Source organism: Pinus tabuliformis, chromosome 4_2 (genome assembly GCF_031772625.1).
Source record: "Pinus tabuliformis cultivar Carrire ecotype Pingquan chromosome 4_2, CPIR1, whole genome shotgun sequence".
Taxonomy (NCBI): Eukaryota; Viridiplantae; Streptophyta; class Pinopsida; order Pinales; family Pinaceae; genus Pinus; species Pinus tabuliformis.
In genome coordinates, this window is record NC_142304.1 from 986,036,069 (window position 1) to 986,061,946 (window position 25,878).

General features: G+C 41.0%; 1 protein-coding gene across 8 annotated transcripts in view; it reads right to left on the reverse strand.

Moving 5' to 3' along the window:
• LOC149172979 (mRNA export factor GLE1-like) overlaps nt 1–25,878 on the reverse strand; it is a 298,012-nt gene that overhangs the window by 70,905 nt on the left and 201,229 nt on the right. For 7 of the 8 annotated variants that reach the window (XM_089427858.1, XM_089427857.1, XM_089427860.1 and 4 more), the window contains one exon: nt 24,471–24,557. The exons of the other annotated variant lie outside the window; for it this stretch is intronic. In XM_089427858.1, coding sequence (XP_089283984.1) covers nt 24,471–24,557 — 87 coding nt within the window. The remainder of the gene's footprint in view (nt 1–24,470; nt 24,558–25,878) is intronic. 8 annotated transcript variants of the gene reach the window in all.

Below are 25,878 nucleotides of genomic sequence, written 5' to 3' on the forward strand. Positions count from 1 at the left end.
GAGGTATCGTTAATCAAGCCTCTCGTTGGTTCTCGTTGGAAGTCCATCCCACAACCTACTCTAAAGATTGATCTCCAAACAGTTAAGAGGCAGGTTCGACTTAGACTAGGCATATAATTTAAAATTAAGCAAGATCGTTGCATCACACTTAGATTTTAGGACTTGCATTTCATATAGGTTAGTTGATGATTTAAGCAGCAATTGCCCATCCGGTTACTTGGGCTTAATTTGTAACAAGCAAGAACTTTGACTCCATCAAGCACTGGTCTCGTTTCTAAATCAAATTGAATCCTTAAGTCTTGCTAAATTAAACCGAGTAGCTAGGCCACTCAACTATGTCTCCCAGATAAGTTGGTCTCCAACTTGTCTTCCATCATCTCATTTCCATAAGGTCTACCCCCATAGCTTGTTGTTTGGAGACAGCTAGAACAAAGTGGACGAGGATCAGAGTGACAAACTTCACCCAGAGCCGTTGTTGCGGTGCCTGTACAATCTTAGCGACAACAAGCCCCCTCTCAGCATTTCCAACAATACATTAGCTATGAGGTTGCCTTGTAATTTCACCTAATTTTTCCCATTATTTTACAACTTGAAGGGGCTTTTAGGCTAAGTTAGACATCATTAGACATGTATAAATTGGGGAGAGACCATTCTAATCTCTTGTCATCATCACTTGGAGAATTTGACCTCTTTAGAGAATTTCACACTTGTTCCTTCTTGGCTATTGGAGATCGTTTGTATGCATTTTGAAGTTTGAAAGCTATTTTGGATCGTCTTTGGAGCTATTTCTTTGGATAATGGATGCATATACTACAGGTTATCTTCGAAGGGCTTATTGTTGATGAACTTTTATCTTGAAATTGTCTAATATATGGAATTGTTGCTTCTAGATTATGCTAATTTGTGCCCTCGTTGTTGAAAATTAATTTTTGAAAGACTATCTAGTTGAGAATTGCATATGTTATTCATTGTATAACATGTAATGAATGTTCCTAGTGGACAAATCCTTTATAACATTCTCCTTAAAAGTGGGTAAATGCTAAAAGTTGATACATAGGGCATCAATTTTTAGCATCCTTAGAAGTGATTTAGCTTATCTTGGGAGAGGTTTTGTGAGAACTTGAGAACCTAAAGATCAAGCTAAGGGTTTTGGTTATTTGACCTTCAAGTTTGGTGAGCATCCACTTAAGCGTTCTCCATAAAATCTTTTGCCCTAGGTGTTGCCTTAAGAGGGAAACACTAGCTATGCTTCCTCAACTTGGGGACTTTTTTGAAGGTTGTATGAGCTTAGTACTTGTTGAATTATATCACAAGAAGCCTTTTCTCCTTATTTCCTTGATCCTGGGAATAGCTAGAACCACGCAAATTCACGAAACCACAGGCCTTGTGCATTTTATTCCTTGGTATCTTATAGAAAGTGTATTGTGTTGATTTGGGGTAGCATCGGATGTACTCTAGCCACAAAAATAGGTGGAGAGGTTAAGACACATGAGATCTCCAATACCCAGAAAGGGTTTGGGCATATTCTAAACAGTTTGGGAAATATTAAAATAATTAATATTTTTAATGGAGTCCCTAAGTTTAAACTTAGGGAAAATAAAATATTAATGTGAATTAATATAAAGCTATGTTAGAATGGTCCAAAAGTCATGGATCAAGCCAGATCTAATTTTAGTCGTTGATTAGGGACTTAATCAAGATCGTTGATATGTCAACTAGAAAAGTATCAGAGGAGGCTTGAGGGTCACTTGGAGAACACACCGAGTTGATCAAAATTTCGACTTTCTGGGGCAGGGTTTGTTGAGGAAGTTGAGAGAGTGATCAGAGTTGCCGCTAAGGGGCAGCGAATATAGAAGCAGAGAGGCAGAGATAGTACATGAGGATCAGCACAGTAGCCATGAGAAAGGGACGCAGAGCCAGCCAGAGGTTCACGCAAAGCCAGCTAGGGTTCATGCAAAGGCAACCAAGAGCTGCGCAGTGCCTCAGAGACCCAGCGTGGGTGACGCAGAGGCTCTAAGGGCTGACGCAGGCCAAGCCAGAGTGACGTTGGGAAAACATTGGGCCAGAAAGGGCTGACGCAGTCCCTAGAGGCTGATGTTGGGGTTTTCGTGGGGCAGATTTAAGCTCAGGAGTTGTCGGAGTGTTTTTTCGGGGTTTTAGCCGGAGCATTTGTCTCCGAAGGAGAGGTACTACTATCGAGATTTTTCTCTGTTAGGTGAGTTGGTTTTGGCACCCAGATTGTATTATGAAACTGCTTAATAATTAAAACCCTCAGATAGCTGCACCTGTTTTCCTACATTGGGTTTTTCAAGGAACATTAGTCCAAAAACAATGGTGTCACTTGTTTGTTTGTCTTGTTTCCTTCAGTTGATGATCTGTAATGTGTTGAGCATGTACTTGTATTTATTTTCAGTATTTACATGGTAAATAACTTGTTAATTAATCAGAACAAGTAGGCATAAATAAATCAGAAAGTACATGAAGGGTTTATGACAATTAGACTTAGAAATTCCAACATGGTATCAGAGCATGGTTGCAAACCACAAGAGAACTGAGGGCATCAGCCGCGCAGAGCAGTAGCTGCAGAAAACAGCTGTCCCGAGTGACAAAAGTTTATATTAACAGAGAAGCAGCAAGGAAGGGGTGACGCAGTGCCTGCATCATCAAGTTCGAGCCAAGAAGAAGTTGCACAAAGGCTAAGGGAGGCAAAGACAGGTTTACACAGAGCCACGCAAAGGCCAGGAGCACTGACACAGTTGGCTGAGGAAGCTGATTTGTTGGTGTCAGGATTGCGCAGAGCCTAGAAGCGCTAACCTTCATTCGTTGGGGATTAGGAGGTTGTGGGTAAGTTGTAGAGTCGAGCTGGTGGGGTACTGTAGCCAGAACAGTACCTAATAGGGCAAGGCCAAGGAGGAGGGAGTTGCTACCGAGGGTTTCTAGCCGAGAAATCCAGATCAATGGTGTAGCTGCATAAACAATGAGAGTGGGTGCATCTCGACATTGGCAAAAGGGTTTCCAAGAGAGAAAACGAGGCTTAGGGGGAATCATACCAAGAGCTTCTATGAGGGAAGTAGGGGAGCAACGAGGTGGCAGTGAACAAGGTAAGAGACCAGGACAGGCTGCACAAAACCTCAAACTTCGTACTCTGGAAGGCTAGAATCTTATCCATTCTAGACAAGAATTGTGTCAAGCACTTCGCCTTGAGGACGATAGCGATCCCAGTTGATAACGACAAGTACAAGGAGGCAATGGCAAGGGCCAAGAGCATCATCTTTGACCGGGTCAAGGACCATGTAGTACCACATATTGCCGAAAAGGACACGACAAATGAGATGTGGGAGGCCCTAAAGAAATTGTACTAGCATACTTCTGTGCAGAGAAGGATGTTACTAGAAAATCAGCTGCGGTCATACCAGATGCAGAAGGGAGAACAGATAGACACCTTCCTGGTTCGATTGAAGGAGATCTGGGATTATCTGACTTCCATAAGGGTGACGTCGGATCATGAATTGATGGTGAGAACAGCGCTGAACGCAGTCTCAGAAGACTGGGAGGTGTTTGTCCAGAGCATATTGTGCAAGGCGACCCTTCCAAATTGGGAAGAAATGTGGGCGGCTCTTCGCCAAGAAGAGATCAGAAGGCGGGAAGCAGCGATAAGGGGATCAAAATCAAGAAGGAGGAGGAGGTGGATGTTTCCCTAGCATCTGAGAAAAAGCAGGAGAAACGAAAGAAGAAGAACCTCTCCATGGTCAAATGCTTCCACTGTGGGGAACTAGGTCATTATGCAATCCAATGTCCAAGGAAGAAGAGCAAGGGAGAGGCCCCCGAGACCAAGGCTTCCCTAGCAAGGGCAGAGAAGGAAGTGGAGACAGACGATGACTGTGCCATGAGTGCACACACACCACTTGAGCGGAAGTGGGAGACATCGAGCTATAGTCAAACGAACTACAAGCGATGAGGGGCAAGATCCTCGAGGTACCCAGCATCTTGGATTAAACCTTGCTACGGGAGCCCCGATGAGGAGTAGCAGCACTGGTGGATGTCAATAGAGACAGATGCGGATGGAGCGACAGAGGGAGCTACAATGCAGGATTCCCAGGACAACGTGAGGCAGTAGTGCGAGAAGCACAGGAGTGTTGCACCAGTGCAGGATGGCACAGAAAGGTGTGCAACAGTGCAAGATGCATGGAGTAGTTGCAGTGGTGTAGAGGTCAGAGAAGGAGCACTGGTTAGCAATGTTTTACAACTCGGACTCGGACTCGGACTCGGCCGAGGATCGACTCCGACTCGGTAATGACTCGGCCGGCTCGATTTCAATGACTCGGTCGTTGTAAAAAATACATTAAATATTTATTTTTTTTATAAAAAAACATAATTTTAAATATTTTAAACATAATTTTAAAGATTTTCATTCAAGTTTCCAAACACACAACATTATAATATACATGGAAGACAACATATGATCAAAGTAGGCTCATGAACCAATCCATTATATCAAAATGGTACCCAATGGCAATAGTAAATACATAGTCAACTGTAGTCTGTCATACATGATCAACCCAGTTACACATTTCAACAAAGATCACCGTATACATATTACATGACAAAGGATTGATGCTGGCATTAAGAAGTTCCTCATTAGAGATAAGTTAAATTGCAATGAGTCTTGCAGTGGAGAAAATAAAAAAGGTGGTTGATATTTGTAAAAGCCAAAACAGAGATCATATTTGCACCATCTATGAACCCTCCAAAATTTATTTCCCCTTGATAAAAGCCTCTAGTTGGTGATGATAGGAACAAGCCAAACGAAATTCTCTAATAGACAAGAGAAGGTCGAAATTATTTGGATCAGTGGAATAGTAAATTTCAGTGATGTGCATTGAAAGAGATTTCAAGGAAAATGATTGTTTGACTATGTGGATCTGAGTGATGTTGGTTTTGCAACGAAAATTATTAGAAGGTTTGCTGGCAGAACTACCACTAGAATTTCATTTTCATGTGACTTCCATTCAGCAAGAACTTTTGTACAGTTTTGTAATTACTTAAATGGAAACTGCTTACAAGAGGACAGAGATAAAGGGGCTTCTATCTTTTGTTGCCATCTCACAGTTTTAATTTACTCACCAATTTGACATTTCTTTATTTGAAAGGCTGGTAAGGAATGGAACTGAATGCAAAACACTAAGTGCAAATGAGAATGAGAAATGCAATTGGTTATCCTATATTGGGTTTTATCCAAATCTCAGAGATCACAGATTTTCTGGGCACCTGACAATCAAAGCAAGTTGAAACGGACCCGGCCGGGTTGACCGAGTCAGCTATGACTCGGCCGAGTCATTGGATGACTCGGTCAGCCGAGCCGGGTCATGGGCCGGGTCATTGAGCTGGCTATTGAAACGGTCTGAAACGGCCGTTTCGGTTTCAACTCGGTCGTTTCGTAAAACAGTGCTGGTTAGTGACAAAGGGAGTTTCAGTATTGTGGGTGTCTCTAGCCTGACAGAGATGTCAGAGTTGGTAAATCGGTTACTTACTTCTTAGTAACTGAGTTGCAATGCAACAGTTAGCAGTGGCAGCACTATGGGCAGCACGATGCAGCAGGATAAGAGGGAGCTACAGTACAGATGCAACAGTGGCAGTGGCAGGGCCATGCATAGCAGTACGAGATGCAACAGTGCTGATGATGGGCAACAGGCCTAGCGTCAGCACAAGGACCTATACCGGATGATAAGGGTGATACTCAGTGAGGAGTATTACTAGAGCATAGTCCTCGCTAAGAGGGAGTGTTGATTTGGGGTAGCATCGGATGTGCTCTAGCCACGAAAATTAGTGGAAAGGCTAAGGCACATGAGATCTCCAATACCCATAAAGGGTTTGGGCAGATTCTAAACAGTTTGGAAAATATTTAAATAATTAATATTTTTAATGGAGTCCCTAAGTCTAAACTTAGGGAAAATAAAATATTAATGTGAATTAATATAAAACTGTGTTAGAATGGTCCAAAAGTCATGGATCAAGCCAGATCTAATATTAGTCGTTGATTAGGGACTTAATCTCGGTCATTGATTTGTCAATGAGAAAAGTATAAGAGGAGGCTTAAGGGTCACTTGGACAACACACCGAGTTGATCAAGATTTTGACTTTCTGAGGCAGGGTTTGCTGAGAATGTTGAGAGACTGATCAGAGTTGCAACTGAGGGGCAGTGAATACAAAACCAGAGAGGCAAAGATAGTACAGGGAGGATTCACACAATAGCCGAGAGAGGGGACGCAGAGCCAGCCAGAGGTTCACGCAGAGGCAGCCAGGAGCTGCGCAGTGCCTCAGAGAGCCAGCATGGGTGACGCAGAGGCTCTAATGGTTGATGCAATGCCTCTATAGGCTAAGCCAGAGTAACGTTGGGCAGACGTTGGGCCAGAAAGGGCTGACGCAATCCCTAGAGGCTGACACTGGGGTTTTCGTGGGGCAGATTGAAGCTGAGGAGCCGTCCGAGTGTTTGTCCAGGGTTTCAGCGAGAGCATCTATCTCCGAAGGAGAGGTACTACTGCCAAGATTTTTCTCTATTGGGTGAGCCAGTTTTGGCACCCAGATTGTATTCTAAAACTGCTTAATAATTAAAACCCTCAGATAGTTGCACCGGTTTTCCCGCATTGGGTTTTTCCGAGGACATTAGTCCAAAAACAATGGTGTCACTTGTGTGCTTGTTTTGTTTCCTTCAGTTGACGATCTGCAATGTGTTGAGCATGTACTTGTATTTATTTTCAGTATTTACATGGTAAATAACTTGTTAATTAATTAGAACAAGTAGGCAAAAATAAAGCAAAAATTACATGAAGGGTTTCTAACAGTTAGACTTAGAAATTCAAACATATTGCTTCTTGAAGCCTTATGCCATAAATTTGAGAGTTTCTTGAGAGATTCTATCCTATCACCTTATACCTTAACCCTAGAATACCATTCATACGTGATCCTATCCTACCTAGACTCCTCTCATCAATGAAAATTGATAAAGAGCAGGGGTCCTTGGCTGTGATAATTGTGGACCATTGCTCCATTGATAGCACTTGCTCTAGCTTTCTGTCTTGTAGGGTTTCCCTCTCCAAGGCCTGCTAGATTTTGCAGTAACATGGTCAACACTTCTTTTTCATAGATGAGTCTAGGTAAGTTCTTTCCTCTAAGTTCACTACTTTCAAAGGCAAGGGGCATTCCTTTTTGCTTTAAAACTGCAACAATGCCATGTCCCGAGGCATCACACTCCACAATGAATATTTTGTGATGTTAGGTGTTGCCAAGGCGAGTTGTACACATAACCTCTTGAAGTTCTTCAAATGCTTTCGTTGCTTCTTTAGTCCAAAAAATGGTTCCTTCAATAATTTTGTTAAAAGCGCTGCTACTTGACCATAATTCTTGACAAATTTGCAATAATAACTTGTTAATACTAAGAATCCTCTATGTTTCTTCAAGGTATTGGAGATTCGCCATTCCCTTATCAACATGTTGTACATGCTCTTCCCAAGATTTGCTATAAATTAGTATGTCAACAAAAAACACTAGCACAAATTTGTTGGAAATACTAAGATGGGGGTTGAATCAGTATTTCTTTTTCCGACTAGTGTTTTACCAGTTAAAACATTTATATTCAGAACACAAGATGGACAACAATATAATCTTTGCATCAAAATAGATACAATATATAAATGGTTGCAATTAGCTGCCAAGCACCAACTTGGACTTTTAAGAGGCTCCAACCTCCAGAGCTCCAACTCTATTTCACCAAGGCACCAATCTTGGACTTAGGAGCACCAACTCCCAAGGACTTCAATCCTTCCATTTCCTGAGACATCAGTCCCAAGGACAGCTATCCTTCCTACTTCTGAGGCACCAATCCCAAAAGACTCCAACCCTTCTTACTTCTGAGGCATTAGCCCCAAGGACTCCAATCCTTCTCACTTTTGAGGCACCAACCCCAAGGGTTCCAACCCAAACTTGTCAAGGCATGTTTGATAGTAATGTTCTGCTCTCAGAACTCTTCTCTACTGAGTTTTGTTTGTTTATAGCTTCACTGTAGTCTCCATGCTACAACATCAATGACAACCAATCTTCTTATGAAGGAGTCTTTACAACTCTTCATACTGCCCACACAAAGTCTCCAATAGCCTTCGTGCTCTCTGATAATGTCTTCACACAGCTTTAGTCAGTCTACTGTTAGCTGCACTAAGCTCTACATAAGGAACAACTTTCTGTTCAAGCATCTGCTCTAATGTCACAATGAATGCTTCAACAAGACTCCTTCTCTGCTGGCTACTTCTCCCTTCAAACAATGTTAGACAAAAACTTTATTCACTACATCACAAAGTTATTCTTCACATTCCATTGTATACCTAATTAATTCATCATAGGTTTGAGTCTTTCACAGGGTGATCCGATCAGCAAAGCTACTCATCCTTTGAGTGCCTCCTATCCTATTGGTCATTCGGCCCTTTCCAGTTCTGCTGGACCCTGCTGGTGCCTCTGTTTCCTCCAGTTGTTTCAACAATACAACCACACCACTGTTCTCTGTTTTTCCTATTTTTATGCATTCCTCATGCCTCTGTCATTCGGTTTCCTCTTTTCGCTGGCTCTTTGGCTTCCTCCTCGGTCTTTGTAGTTTCCTCTGCATCACTTGATCCTTCGGCTTCCCTCCTTGGTCACTATGGCTTCCTCTGTCTCTTCGTGCTCACCAACACTCCTGAGACACACTGATTCAATGGCGAGGACCGAATGATACACGGAGAACACATATTCCTAGTTAAAACTGTAACAACGCTCCTTTTTTCAATCATCATGGGCATACATAGGACTTTACAGTTTAACAGACATGCCACATCCCAATCGCAATCGCAATCAGCTTTAGTTCAGCCTCCTCAACTATCAAAACCATTATCATATGTATTTTTTCCTTCACACCGCGCGCAAGGCCAATATTCAAATACACAGGAAATATGAGAAAAACCACGAGCGAAGCGCTAAGGGCAGACTTCAAAAATATTATTCTCGCATCTACAACTGCTTCGGGTCCGCCTTGTAATCGCAATCGGCAGTCGCCAATGGCCGATGGCCGATGATGATGGCCAATGGACACGATATATATACTAACTGTGTTACAATCGGACCATCGAGTCCACAGCAAATATCACAATCGACGCTTTCGAAACGGTAAGGCTTTAAGCTCTTGCGATATGGCGAATGCGATATGGCATTAAACCATAACACAATGTTGCAGTGGGTTCGCGTATATATGTCGCTATCAGGGGTTGGGGTGATGTCCCCTTTGTGTATCAATGCGATGGGCGAATGCGATGTGTCATTAAACCATAGCACAATGTTGCAGTGGGTCTGCGTATATATGTCACTGTCGGGGGTTTGGGGTGATGGCACATAACCAAACCGCGGATTATCATATCGCCAATTTATATACACGCTGCCTCTATACTCCAATATATATGTGCTTCTCCGCTCCGATAGTGTATTCCACTATAACTCAGTCTTCCGCCTCCAATAGTGTATTTGCAATATAACTAAGTTGTCCGTCTCTGATAGTGTATTTGCAATACAACCAAGTCTTTCGCCTCCAATAGTGTAAGTGCATATATATATATAGCCTTCAATAGTGTATTTTCTTATATATGTGTTTTGTGGCATATATGGCTCCCGATAGCTCCCGATAGTATAAATGCATCCATATACGTTGTTCGAATAGTTCTATTTTGCTCTTTGCTCCTCCGATAGCTCTATTTGCTCTTGTTTGCTCCTTCGATATGTTCTTCTTTGGCATATATATATGACAGATATATATGACTCCTCCTATAGCTCTGATAGCTCTATTTGCTCCTCTTGCTCCAATGTGGCTCCTCTGGCTTGGCAATGTCTTCAAAGACCTCCTCTTATACCTTGATGCCTTGATGGCTTCTGCCTCTTCTTAACTCCTCTAGCTTATGGCTTAGCTATCCTAATGGCCTTGCTTCTGTCTCTTCATGGATTTATTCTGCTTCCCCTTGGCTTCATATCATCATCTAATATCTAGAATATTGCCATATTGACATCAATGACAACCTAGGTCAACAAAATTTTCTAAGTTAGGGTTTGAAAATAGAATTCATCAAGCTTTGAAATGTTGGAGGTGCATTTGTAAGTCCAAATGGCATAACCAAAACTCATACTGACATTCATGTGTTCCAAATGTTGTTTTGGGAATGTCTTCTTGTGTCATTATGATTTGATGATATCTAGAAAAAAGATTCAACTTAATAAAGAAAATTGCACCATACAATTCATCTAATAATTCATCAATAACAGGAATTGGAAACTTATCTTTGATTATATTTTGTTGAGTTGTCCCTTCTCTGGACACATATGCCATGAATGATGCTTGATTTTAACATTTCTTTAACCATATGCTCAATCTCACTCTTTTTTGCATGTGGATCCATGTAAGAACTAATCTTAGGTGGTACACTTCCAGGTTGCAAATGAATAGCATGGTCATGATCTCGAACAAGTTGAAGACCCTTGGGCATTTCTCCAAATACCTTAGCATGATTGTTGATAAATTTTTGAAGATCCACTAGAGCACAGGATATAGATGTTTGAACATCTAATGAACACAATTGCACAACTACACCTTGGTGTCCATTTAATTATCAATTTTGACATGTTATTAGAGCTTATCACTTTACTGGGGTTTCCTTGGATATTTCCGAGCTCAATTTCTTTCCTTTTTGAGAAAAATATTATGAAAAGATCTTGGAAATTAAGGGCCACTATTCCCAATAATTATAACCATTGGACCCCTAATACAATGTCAACACCACCCATTTGGTTTGCAATTATGGGACTAACCAATAAATACTCCCCCATATTCAACTTAATCTTATTGCACTTCTCTAAACAATTTATGGTACCTCCATCTACAATCATCACTTGAAATTTTGGTGCTAGATATGCAAGGCAATTAAGAATTATTGTCAATTTGTAATTGATGAAGTTATGGGTACTACCTAAATCAATCAATATTGTTACCCTTTGCTTTTTGAAATATCCTTCAATATTGAGAGTTTGTGGAGTACTGACGATGGCCAATGCATGACAAGAGATTGTTGGAGTAGTCTCTTCTAGCTCTAGATCTTATGAAATTTACATTTCTCGTTCTTCATCTTCACAGTCTATATAGAATAATTTATTCTCAGTGCATTTATGCCATTTACTATACTTCTTGTCATAGTTGAAACATAGTCCCTTTGCTCTTCTTTCATCCATTTGCTAAGGAGTTAACTTCGACAATTTAGGAAAGGGAGTATAATTTTCTCTATAGTTATTAGTGACCATATTTTTATTTTCAACTTCCCTTTCCAGGCTGAAAGCATGCTTTAGAGATTTAGTGTAAAGTTCCAAACGGAAAAGTATAGTAGATAATAGAAGCAAAGAACTAGCTACAGCTATAGAATTCAGAAATACACAACCATACACATTAAACACTGAAAGATGAGCAAAAATATTGAGCCATTATATTAATATGGGTAAATCTAAGTACAATAAATGAGAGTAGAGGAACCTGGGCTTGTTACTGCAACCTATGACAAGAACCCAAGTGTGAATACAATGCTCAAATGTTGGGAAGATTCACTAGGAAGACTTTGCATGCCCAGGACGAATTATTAGCTGCTATTAAATGAATACTGTAGAAACTACTATGTGAAGTGCTCAGAATAAAATGAAACTAGGTGAGTGGCCTCCTCGCAAGAACCCCAGAAAAACCCAGAAATATCTCACGAACCCAAGTGGTGGAAATGGTCCCAAAGTGAACTACGCCCTCCTCCAATAATTTTTTATGTTGGTTGTTGGATGGAACTAGGAATTCTACCCCCAGAAGTGCTCAAAAAATTCTGCAAAATAAAACCTGGCCTCCTTTTACTAAACTCACAAAAACCCAGATACGGTTTGGGTTGAATGTTGAATCCACCAACCCCTGGTGATCCCCAACAAGTGTGAAATGCTCAATTTGGCCAGAAAATGTGCCAAATTCTGATACTATTGAATTGGGGCCAAATCCATCGTTGAAAATTTCTTCACGCTCTTCTACAAATTTATCTTCGGAAGCCCAGTCTTTTCCAACCCCGTGCTCCAAGAATCAACTCTCTCAATGCCTGCACAAGCTATGTCCAAGTGACTCTGCACACTGCCATAATTGACAAATTTGGCCCACAAATTAATTTTGACCTCAGCCCTGGAAATCCACTACAAAATCACCAATATCAATAGAGAAAACCACCTACAAAATAGTTAGAACTCCAACCCACAATAATTGATCCTCCAATGAGCAACTCAAACTGCCTCTACGCCCCAGGAGTGTGCAATTGAGTGAATACCTACAATAAATCTCTATGGAAATCTTGAATTGGACTCCCCAAATTTCTTCAATAGGGAGACATTCAAAGTTCCCCGAAATGAGGGTGGAATTCTCGCTCTAAAATTCCTTGTGCTGAACAACACAAAATGTCTTGGCTAAGAAGCTCGAGAACTAATTGTTGAATTATCAAATGACCAAAGATAATCCAGAAAATGAGTCCATCCTCCTTTTATAATTTTTCCTCATGCTTCTAGACTCCCTTTTAATATTATTTAATTGGTGGGGGCCATTTTCCACTAACTTACTTTTGCCTCCATTTAAAAAAATAATAATTTGCCGCTATTCTCCCATAAAATAATACTAGCCACCTTTCTCCAATAAGATTTGCCCCTTTTTAATTAATATTACTAAAATTCAGCAAAATTCCTTAGTGACTCCTATGCTCAAAAAATTGGGGATATTACAGTCCTCCCTGCCAAAAATTGCTTGTCCTCAAGCAATGCTCGAGCAAGCGCTCCCTTTCTCTACTGGCCCAAATTGTCACTGCAACAATACCGGGGTCCCAAATGTACCACTAAGTCACCCTAAATCCATGCACCATCTTGTCATAAATGAATCCGTCAATACCATGGTCCCATGCTAATCTCAAAAAGATGCCACCATGTTGACACTACACCACTCTGATTATAACTGACTACCCATCGTACGCATATCGTATCCTTCTCTCTTGGAACCTGATGGTGAAATACCAATAAAGGCCAAATACATTCTGCCTAGGCATCTCCATAAAGCCAGAGGCTGCCCATCCAAGGCTAACCCTGGACCTATGCAACAACAAGGAAAGCCCGTGTCGCCATAGGATGAAGGCCTACGTAAACCCCCATGTGTCAATCCAAGAGTGAACTAGATCACTCTTTGACATGACTCCGCGCATCATGAGACAGAGTGATCTATCAACCAACTGAATCCCTAGATCCCATAGCTATACCTGTTGTGGCATAGCTCTAACAACTATTGGAATCCATTTGTGCCTCATCTCTAGTCCCTGCATGCAATCAATATATAGGCTCCACATATCATGAACTAATCTAATGCATGCTAAACTGTCATGTTCCTGCCACTGCGTAGTATCGATGACCGCTAGAAACCACATGTGCCAAATAGCTACCCCCTGAATGCATCCAATAGATGGGTATCCTCTGCTCACACAAGATCCCAACATGCCCTAATGAAAGAGTGCCACATGTCTTCCTCATGACCAGCTCCCCAGGTGTAGGCTCAACGATGAATGGTACAGAAGATCACTTCGTCCCCCAGCCTGTGGCTGTGAACTCGCGCACCAACCCTACTCCTTCGCTGGACAATATCTATCATGCTTCTGAGGCACTGAATCGCATAGTGTTGTCTCAGGCAAATCCCCCAAGTCCTGCTATCCACACTATGGGTTTGGATAACACAAGGCTCCCCTCAACTACATGTGGTCCCAATGAGTGGAAGATGCATGGGTTCTGATGGGTATGATCAAGAACTCGTGTGGACGATCCCAACCTATCACGTGGCTGATTTTCTCTCCTAACTTGGGAATGTCCACCCCAATGGCATGCCTAACATCCTCATCAAGAAATCTCCTTGCTATTAGCACTCCATCAGTCTGCGATGCAGCCATGCACACTACAACACATAACCATGCACCGTCGGGCCCTGCTACATGCTACCACACCATCCTGAATCTGATGGTATCCCTCCTATATCGATGTGTCCATCAATCTATGAGGAAATGTACTGCAATGTGATCCACTCCTCCTACACAATGGTGCAACCCTGGATACCACTGTACACCACTACACACCTCCACATTCCTCTGCATATTGTTGTGCACCACTGCATGCCCCTATACACCCCTAGATATCAAGGTCTATGACTGAATCCATAGGCATCATCCTGCATCCTATCAAGGTTGCCACCTCCACTACCACACCTCCATAACATCGAATGAGTGGTCCACCCCTCCTCATCCTCTCCAAGAGATCTGACAGGAAAACCTCCCTAAATGCTAGTGGTGGTGTCACTAAGGTGTTGTCGCTCTATGACCTATGCACCCCACATATCCATAGGAAACCCTCATCACCATAGAACATTTTGTCTTGTGGCCTGCTAACTACCACCTCCTTCGATCAACCCCAATTGGAGTATGTAGATCCTCCTACGACCCCATGTACGACCAGACTCTCATGACAACTCATGGTGTTTACCCATTGTCTTGTCAATCCATCTTATCAATACTGCTTACCGAGCATTTGATGAAGACATGAAAGTGCGAACATGATCAGTCGTTGGATCCACCACCTTGCTAACATCATCATTAGCTAAGTCCATGATGTGATGGGGAATCCCACATGGATCCCAATAACAATCTAGCCCTCGTACTCCTCTAGTAATCCTTGGCATATGCCAACCTGTGGCCATGGATGTGTCCAGCCTCCTAGCCCACCCCATAGGGTACCATCTTAGTACCTCTCGCCATCCAATCCTGTGAGAAGGACCAGATGCAAGAAAACATGTACACCTAACAACTCCATCATGCGAATGTTGCACCCTGCACAACTTGTGTTGCCTCGTCCCACAGTCCTAATCAATGCCTAAAATTTGTCTAAATAACCCTGCCTCCCTCTCTCCAATGTGTAGAGGTAACCTAACAGTGCAGCAAGCCCTATATATGTAAGCTTGAAGAGAGCCACTATCAAGAAGTATTGTCGCCCTGCCAGCTTCATGCGCATCTATCTGCTCTTGGTCAATCGCAGACCCAAAAGAGGATTGCCCATCCTCCTCTACCATGGGTTCAATAGGAATCACTAGTTGTCCCTCCACAAATAGCTCGTCATGCATAACACCCTCATCTAGCTCATGCTCCTCAAGGTGCTCTCCAAACTGCTATATGTGGTTGTTGTCTGGAAACTCTATCACGACTTTGGGTACCTCTGTGCCTACTATCGCCTCATCAGTGGATGACCCCATAGGAGTATTCTCTACCCTCTCTGCAAATGTCTCAACCTAAGCCATCAATGTGCTCTCCAACAATGGTGACTCCTAAGTCATATTAGGCCGACCTAAGTCCTCACAACTACTGATATTATCTGTCTCATGCACCATTTCCTCTTCATGCTCGATGTCAGGAATCACCTCCATGAAGTGGGCCTTGCCCTTAGTGTACCTACACCCTGGGGTCCATGACCCCTGATCTGTAAAGCCAAAGTCCCTCCTCCCGAGCTCTCTCCAGATCTCATCCTCTGACTGTCCCCCCCTACATGAAGATCTAGCTCCTGATATATGCTTCTCCTTCAAATGACAAAACTCCCCAAATGATAGAGCCCTCTTGACCCTAGGGTCCAATGCATCATACTCATCAATCCCCTCTGTGAAATACCTCATCAAGTTTGCAAAGGTGTTCGTCTTTCTCTTCCTCTCAGTTTCATCCAAGAAATGAGGCATGGTAGGTCGACTATACTGGCCATACAGATGGATGTTGTTACATTGGGTTGTGTGTGCATGTGCATGGCTTCTCTGTTGGTTGTGTATCATTTGTTGTATACTCTTTAGAATCTGATGGTTTTTCCTAACCAACTGTTGGTTCTGCTTGATCAACTCCTCCACGGTCCCTTGTGTACTCTTCCTTTTTGCGTCATTAAAGTGCCCATAAATTCACCAGTCACCATGCATGCATGGCTAAAACCTCCATGATCTTGCTAGCTTCCCCACAGCTGGCCAAGATCATGCTCTAATACCATTCTAATGTTCCAAATGGAAAAATTCAGTAGATAATAGAAGCAAAGAACTAGCTACAATTATAGAATTTAGAAATACACAACATACACATTAAACATTGAAATATGAGCATAACTCTTGACCCATTATATTAATATGGGTAAATCTGAGTACAAAAAATGAGACTAGAGGAACGTGGGCTTGTTATTGCAAGCTATGACAAGAACCCAAGCGTGAATACAATGCTCAAATGTTGGGAAGATTCCCCACAAAGACTGTGTATGCCCAGGAAGAACTTCTTTGTTGTTGGAAGAAGACAAGAGAAACTGCTCTGTAAAGTGCTCGGAATGCGATGAAACTAGGTGAACGGCCTCCTCGTGATAACCCTAGAAAAACCCAGAAATATCTCACAAAATCAAGTGGTGGAAATGATCCCAGAGTGAACTGCACCCTCCAATATTTTTTGTTGCTAGTTGCTAGATGGAACTAGGTGTTGATTTGTGGTAGCATCAGATGTGTTGTAGCCATGAAAATTGGTGGAGAGGCTAAGGCACATAAGATCTCCAAGACCTAGAAATCGTTTGGGTAAATTCCACCCAGTTGGAGAGATATTAAAATAATTAATATTTTTAATGGGGTTCCTAAGTCTAAACTCAGGAAAGTTAAAATATTAATGGATATTAATATAAAACTGCGTGAGAATGTTCTAAATGACATGGATCAAGCCAAATCTAATCTTAGCCATTGATTAGGGACTTAATCTCGACCGTTGAAGACTCAACAAGAAAAGTATAAGAGGAGGCTTGAGGGTCAGTTGGAGATACACCATATTGATCAGTCAGTTCGATTTTCTGGAGCGGGGTTTTGCTGAGAGAATCGAACCAGTGATCTGTTGCAGCGAGGGGCAATTTGGCACGAGGCCGAGAATACATAGCAGAGAGGCAGAGATAGTGCCAGAGAGACAGCGCAGAGCCTGGGAAGGCTGATGCAGAGGCAGCTAGGACTTACGCAGAGGCCGAAGAGGCCAATGTGGGTGACGCAGAGGGTCAGAGGGCTAACGTAGAGAGCCAAGAGGCTGACGCAGAGGCATCAGTAGCTGCGCAGAGGTTAGCAGAGCTAGCGCAGAGCCAAGAGGCAGTGCTGGGTGATTTTTGTGGGGCAGACTAAGTGTTGGTGAGCTGAGAGGGTGACGCAATCCCTATCAGAGTGACGCATAGCAGTGGAGAAGCTTGGAGCAGCTTTCGTTGTCTAGCTAAGGAGTTGTCGCAGTTGTTGTGGGATCGTTCATCCGGTGATTGATCAGTAGGAATATTTGTCTTCGAGGAGAGGTATTACTATCGAGGACATTCTCTGTTCGGTGAGCCATTTCTGGCACCCTAGTTGTAGTCAAAAACTGCATAATAATAAAACCCTCATAGTTGTTGCACCGATTTTCCTACATTGGGTTTCTGCGAGGACGATTGTCCAAAAATAACGGTGTCCCTTGTGTGTTTGTCTCAGTTATTTCAGTTGTTGATCTGTATATGTGTTAAGGTTGCATTTGTGTTTATTTTCGATATTTATATTTATAAATAACTTGTTAATGAAAAGAAAAAGTAGGAGAAAATAAACCAGATAATGCAATAGGGATTTCTGACATGTCAGACTTAGAAATTTCAACATGGTATCAGAGCATTGCAGATCATAGGAGGACTGAAGGCACCAGTAGTAATCTGAAGAATTTGCAGCAGTAGCATTTGTCCCAAGAGACAACGTTGCTCCAAAGCAGAAGCAGTGGAGAAGAGACGCAGAGGTCCTACATCATCATTTTGAGCCAGAAGGAAGGTCAGCACAAAGGCAGAGAGGAGCCGATCGGACCTACATAGTGCCCGGTCATCTTTCGCAGCTGGGAAGGATCAACACTGTGGCCAGGAGGAGCAGATTTTGCCATTGCCGAGATTGCGTGGAGCCTGAAAGGCTCAATTCCTTCAGTTGTCAGGGCTTGGGGAGCTGTGGGTAGATTGTGATTGAGACGCTGGTGGGGTGTTGGTTCTGTCATAACAGAACAGTACCTAATGAGACGGAACCAAGGTAGAAGGAGTCGCTACCTTCACGGATTTCTAGCCAAGAAATTCAGATCTGAGTTGTAGTTGCAAGGAGGATTGGAGAGGATCGTCTCAACAATTGGCCAAAGGATTTCCAAGAGGGAAATGAGATCTTAGAGGGAGATTTCTAGGAGGGAAGTCAAAACTCAGAGGGAGTCCAAAAGAGAAGCTGAAATGGCAGTGAACGGACTAAGGGATTAGGACAGGTTGGACGGGGCTTCCAACTTTGTCATCTGGAAGGCCAGGATCCTGGCAATCCTGGATCAACATCGCATCAAGGACTTTGCCTTGAGAACCATGGCTATCCCGGTCGACCCAGCTGAGAATGAGAATTATGAGGATGCAATGGTGAGGGCGAAGTGCATGATCCTAGAGGGGTCAAAGATCATGCCATACCACATATTGTTGAAAAGAACACAACAAAGGAAATGTCGGATACTTTGAAGAACTTGTATTAGGGCATTTCCGTGCAGCGGAAGATGCTATTGGAGAATTTGTTGTGATCGTATCAGATGCAGAAGGGAGAGAAAATAGATCCATTCCTTCACAGGTTGCAGGAGATTCACGACCAGCTTACTTCTATCGGGTCTACACCGGATCCAGAATTCATGGTTAGGACTTCCCTGAATGCAGTCTCTTAGGAGTGGGAGACATCTGTCCAAAGTATTTTGGGCAAGGCCACTCTTCCAAGATGGGAGGAGATGTGGGCAACTCTTCGCCAAGAAGAGATCAGGCAGATGACCAAGACAAGGAGTAGTGGCAAGGGAGGTCGAATCAAGAAAGAGGAGGAGGATGCGACTCTAGCATCTGCAGAACAACAAGGGAAGAGGAAGAAGAAGGATATCTCCAAGGTCAAATGCTTCCATTGTGGGGAACTAGAGCATTATGCATCCTAGTGTCCTAGGAAGAAAAACAAGGGAGAGGCTTCCGATTCTAAGGCAGCTCCAGCTAAGGCAGAGAAAGAGGTCAAGACTGATGACGTGCCATGAGTGTTCATGCACCTCTAGAGAGGAGGTGGGGAGACATCAAGTTGTATTCAAGAGCATTACATACTAGGGGCAAGATCCTTGAGGTGCCCAAACTCTTGGATCATATCCGACTACGCGAGCCCTTAACGATAGTAGCAAAATAATAGGGGTCGAGTAGAGCAAAGTGTAGTGGAGCAGCAAGACAGTGCTTGAGTGCAGAAATCTAAGGCAGCGCAGTGGAGGTTGCAAACTTGCAGCAGTGCGAGAGGCACAGAGGTGTATGCAGCAGCGCAGTAGCAGCAGAGGTAGCACAGGATAACAATAGAGACAACTTCAGTATCACAAGGCTTCCAGACTAACTGGGATGTCAGTATTTGGGAGAAGTCAGTTACCTACTTCTTGGTAACTGAGTTACATTGCAGCAGTTAGCAGTCGTAGTGCTAGGGGCAGCATGGGCAGCATATTGAGAGGGACTTGCAGTACATATGTAGCAGTGGCAGTGGCAGTGGCAGTGTTATGGGCAACAATACAGGAAGCAATAGTGCAGATGATGTGAGGTAGCAGGCCAAGCATCAACACAGGGACCGGTGCGGACGATCAGCGTGATGTGTCAATAGTGAAGCATTACTAGAGCACATTCCTCACTAAGAGGGAGTGTTGATTTGTGGTAGCATCGGATGTGCTCTAGCCATGAAAATTCGTGGAGAGGCTAAGGCACATAAGATCTCCAAAACCTAGAAATCGTTTGGGGAAATTCCCCCCGATTGGAGAGATATTAAAATAAATAATATTTTTAATGGCGTTCCTAAGTCTAAACTTGGGAAAATTAAAATATTAATGGGTATTATTATAAAACTGGGTGAGAATGTTCTAAATGACATGGATCAAGCCAAATCTAATCTTAGTAGTTGATTAGGGACTTAATCTCGGTCGTTGAAGACTCAATAGGAAAAGTATAAGAGGAGGCATGAGGGTTAGTTGGAGGTACTCCATATTGATCAGTCAGTTCGATTTTCTGGAGCGGGGTTTTGCTAAGAGAATCGAACCAGTGATCTATTATAGCGAAGGGCAATTCGGCACGAGGCCGAGAATACATAGTAGAAAGGCAGAGATAGTGCTAGAGAGACAGCGCAGAGCCTGGGAAAGCTGACGCAAAGGCAACTGGGACTTATGCAAAGGTTGAAGAGGCCAACGTGGGTGACGCAGAGGGTCAAAGTGCTGACGCAGAGAGCCAAGAGGTTGACGCAGAGGCATCAATAGCTGCATAGAGGCTAGCAGAGCTGACCTAGGGCCAAGAGGTAGCATTGGGTGATTTTTGTGGGCAAACTAAGTGCTGGTGAGCTGAGAGGGTGATGTATTCCCTATCAGAGTGATGCATAGTAGTGGAGAAGCTTCGAGCAGCTTTCGTTGTCCAGTTAAGGAGCTGTCGTAGTTGCTGTAGGATCATTCATCCGGTGATTGATCAGCCAAAATATCTGTCTCCGAGGAGAGGTATTATTGTTGAGGACATTCTCTATTTGGTGAGCCATTTCTAGCACCCTAGTTGTATTCAGAAACTACATAATAATAAAAACCTCATATCTGTTGCACCGGTTTTCCCGCATTGGGTTTTTCCGGGACGATTGTCCAAAAATAACAGTGTCCCTTGTGTGTTTGTCTCAATTATTTCAGTTGTTGATGCGTATGTGTTAAGGCTGCATTTGTGTTTATTTTCGGTATTTATATTTATAAATAACTTGTTAATGAAAAAAACAAGTAGGAGAAAATAATCCAGATAATGCAGTAGGGATTTCTAATGTGCCAGACTTAGAAATTTCAACACTAGAAATTCTACCCCCAGAAGTGTTCAGAAAATTCTGCAAAATTAATCCTAGCCTCCTCACACCAAACCCACAAAAACCCAGAAGGGTTTGGGTTGAATCCACCGACCCCTGGTGACCCCCAACAAGTGCGAAATGCTCAATTTGGCCAGAAAATGCTCCACAATTTTGATACTACTGAATTAGTGTCAAATCCACCATTGAAAATTTCCTCATGCTCTTCTACAAATTTATCTTTGGAAGCCTAGCCTTTTCCCAACCACTTGCTCCAAGAATCAACTCTCTTTGTGCCTGCACAGGCTATGTCCAGGTGACTCTACATACTGCTAGAATTGACAAATTCGGCCCACAAACTAATGTTGATCTCAGCTCTGCAAATCCACTACAGAATCACCGACATCAATAAGAAAACCACCTACAAAATAGTTGGAACTCCAACCTACAATAGTTGATCCTCCAATGAGCAACTTGAACTGCCTCTATGCCCCGAGAGTGTGCAACTGAGTGAATACCCACAATAAAGCTCTATGGAAATCATGAACTGGACTCCCCAAATTGCCTCACAAGGGAGACACTCGAAGTTCTCCAAAATCAAGGTGGAATTCTGGCTCGGAAATTCCTTGTGCTGAACAAGATAGGTTACCTTGGCCAAGCAACTCAAGGGAACTAATTGTTGAATTATCAAATGACCAAGGATAATCCACAAAATGAGTCCATCCTCCTTTTATAATTTTTCCTCATGCTTCTAGACTCATTTTTAATATTATTTTATTTGTGGGGGCCATTTTCCACTAACTTACTTTTGTCATCATTTTAATAAAATAATAATTTGTTGTTATTCTCCAATAAACTAATACTAGCCACCTTTCTCCAATAATATTTGCCCCATTTGAATTAATATTACCAAAATTCGGCAAAATTCCTTAGTGACTCATGCTCACAAAATTGGGGATATTACATTTAGGTTCAAAGAGATGCACCTCATGTTCGATGCTTTCCTTTAAATTTCCCATAAATATGTCTAACAAGTTATTCTTTGAAATATTTTTTACTCTGAGACTGAGCTTTTGGAATTGTTGTATGTGCTCTACAACTAGGCCTTTTTGTCAAAGATTTACAAATTGAGTAAAGAACATGTTGCTCTTAATATCCCCATAATGTGTTATCAATTCTTCTATTAAAAGGACCAAGACAAATAAATAATTAAAAAAAAATATGGATACAATATTTATCTTTTATAAGGATGCCACTTGTTGTAGATCAAAGTATTGCTTAATCTGAAATATCCATGTTACATGATCATTATCATAAAATTTCCTCATATCAATCTAAGGATCGTAGCAGTTCCTTGGTGCTAACTTGAAACCCTATTGATGTGGATCTTGGATTGAAAATTCATGTTTATGGCTCTGTGATTCAAAATTTGTGCTCTCCAATTGTGATAGCATACTCCTCATATGAGATTGACTCTCAACAACATGCTTCTCCTTAAGTTCATGATGTCCTTGGATCTCCACATCCCTGTTACGAAGCCTCCTCCAAGAGAGGATTTTCCATGGCAATCATGGAATTTTATATTTCTTCCTTATTTTCATCTATGTTGCCAAGAAACGTGGGTTCGGGGACGGGTACGGGTGCAGGGGCAAGGACGAGGACGTCATTTTTCGAAACAGGGTGCGTGGGTTCATCAGGGGTATATATATATATATATAGATATAGATATATATATTATAAATTATAATATATATGAATTTGTATATTTTTCAACTTTAAACAGGAAAACTAAAATATTTATGATTTAAACTTTAAATATTTAAACATACACATCATTGAACATTCAACATTCACAATGAAATTTCAAAATTTTTAGTTAGATATCAAGTGCAAATTGGAGTTTACATATTAATAAGAATCATGATATATGTCCATCGTCATACTACATTCAAAATTTGTCTTAAGGCATCTCCAAACAAGAACTGAGAAATTTTAAAATACTAAAATAAAAGTATCTAATAGTGAACAATGGCTTCCTCAAGCAATGTCATCAACATCACTCAGATCTTCAGTTAGCATGCTCTCTAGGTAGGGATGACTCTCATCTTGAGGCTCTTGCTCATCCATAGCAATTGGAGGTAGCTCAATAAGGCAATTTGGTTGTATCTCCTCATCCACACACATAGCATCGTTTGTGTATTGGTCCCATCCCTTGAAAGGACCCTCGTATCCAGGGTCTTTTTGAGATATGAGACGAAGTGTGCTATGAACGTACACTAAGTTCTCTGCCTTCTTTGAGCCCAACATATTTCTCTTTACTAAATGGATAAAAGCATAAGTACTCCAATTCCTCTCACAATATGAAGAACTAGCTACCTAGAATATTAGGGGAAGCCCATTAAATTAATTAAAAAATAAAATATAAAAACTAAAATGAACCCCAAAGAACCCAAAAGACCCTGATTTTGGGTTTCCAAGTACCCATCATCAAGGTTCTCCGTACCTGTCAAGACAAAAGAACCCAATTTTTTTTAATGAAGAACCCGATTCTTCATAGAAGAACCCGGTTTTTATGGGTTCTTCTCAGAGGCACCCAAACCCGAATCCGGTACTTGGGGACGAGAACCCGGGACGCTTTCGAGAACCCCACCCCCGAGTTCGGGAACCCATGCAACATAGATTTTCATTCATCTTTATTTCTATTCCTTATTTTTATTCATCTTTCTTTTAAGCTTTTCTTGAGAGGAATCCACCCTTTTCAACATACTACCATCCATTTGATCAAATTTCTTCTGTAATTGAGATAACCTAAATTCTATTCCTCACTTTCTTCATGAGTCCAGGATGGACCTTCAGTGAATTTACTTGGTGTAGTAGATTTCTTTGGAGGCATGTTGGAAAATAATAATAGTCCACATCTTTATTACAACCAAAAAAAAGGATCCTCTAATGAACAGTTAGGTCACTAGTAAGTTCCATAACCTTAATTTGGAGAATATCAGAATGGTTGAAGCTTTATTGATATATCTTTGAGCTTTTAGGCCTTCTGGATTTGAAAATTTATTTTGTAATATTCTGATATGTAATTTTTGCAATTCGACAGCTGTGAACTAAATCTGATGTGTCATCTGAAATATATAGTAACTTTCCCAAAACTAGTGAATATTAAACCCATAAGTTTAACATCCCCTTGATTAATGTTCAGCTATTTCGTGTAGAGAAAACATTTTGTGTTGATTCAATACGATTTATGTACGAAATAAGAAAATGGTCATTATTCATAGCAATAGCATTTAACAATATGAACGTTACAACGGCACCTCATATTTTTTGACGCCATGCATCAAGCTTTTTCATTTTAAGCAAAGCAAATTGTGAATTGAAATTAACTGGAATAACTGAACTATAAACCTACAGTACTATAAACAACTGTAAAAAATGCATTCAAGAGAATTATAAATACCTGTGAAGTAACACAAACAATCACACGTGCCAAGGCAAATGCAATAGAATTCAAGCTAAGCATTTGTGTTTCACACTGAGAAACAGCCTGCATTTCAGATTGCAAAACACGCAACTAAGAATTTTATAAGACATGTGAAAAATAAGTTATAGACAACACCTAACATATCAACAAATTTATGTTCTATGCTTGAAGGATACATCACAAAGGCCCGTAGATACTGGCTCCTATCCATATTCCTCAAAATTTGACAAGATTCAACCTAAGTTACCAGGATTTGGATCCAGATCTGGATCTGGATATGGATCTGCCAGTTTTATGAAAAGCCAGGATCCAGAAACGGCAAGTACAAGCAAATATAAAATATTTTGTAATTTTTAAAATTTAAATTTATATAAATATAAAAATAAAAACTTATGCTAATTTTTAAATATATAATTTTGACATACAATAAATAATTCTTATTGTATCATTTATAAATATGAATTAAACATTAATTAAATTTACATAAAAATAAAAAAAACTTATCTGAATTTTTAAATATATAACTTCATTATAATACTTTAAAAATAGTTATTAAGTTAATTATAATATAATTAATGCATCATTTATAAATATTTAAACACTAATTATTAGTTATAATTATTTATATTAAGCAAATTATTAAACTTATTTTAGAAAAAATACTTTTTAAACTTGAAAAGAAACTTTACTTTTTAAACTTTAAAATATCTTCTAAATAAATATGAGTAGATTATAATCTTCACATCACATGTATTAAAGGTTATTAAAGTTTGTAATATGCCTTTGTATTAAAGTTTATAATATGGTCAACATAGAAATAATAAATTGTGGCCCGCCAACTTAATCTGTTTCTTATCATTCGCTTCATTGACTTGCATTAAAGTTTATAATGTCTTGTATTAAATTTTATAATATGTTTAACATAAAAATAATAAATTTTATGTCGCCCAACAACTCCCTAGTTTATTTTCGCGGATGGATTCATTAATCCATTTCTTATCATTTGATTGACTTACGTTGAATTTTCTGTTTTGGAATTTTGTGTTAAAGTACGTTGATGGTTTTCTACCCACGGACAAAAGATGGGCAGAAAATGATATAAAATGATATTTAATGTCCACGAGACTACAAATAGTCTATGGGACCATTAGTTCCCTGCTTTTTGCAATTCAATCTTTTTCTTATTCAAATTGATGATGTGCTGGCCCAACCTTCCAACAATCCCCTCGCTGAAAAGACAATGCCAAGAAACCGATGCTAACATATTCCCATTACTTTCTATGGCGTCTTTGAAAGCATCACATTCCAAAATGAAATGTTTTTCCAATTCCACTGCGCCAAAGGTGCAAAATGTACATACCCGTTCTCCCGAGATTCTTTAGGC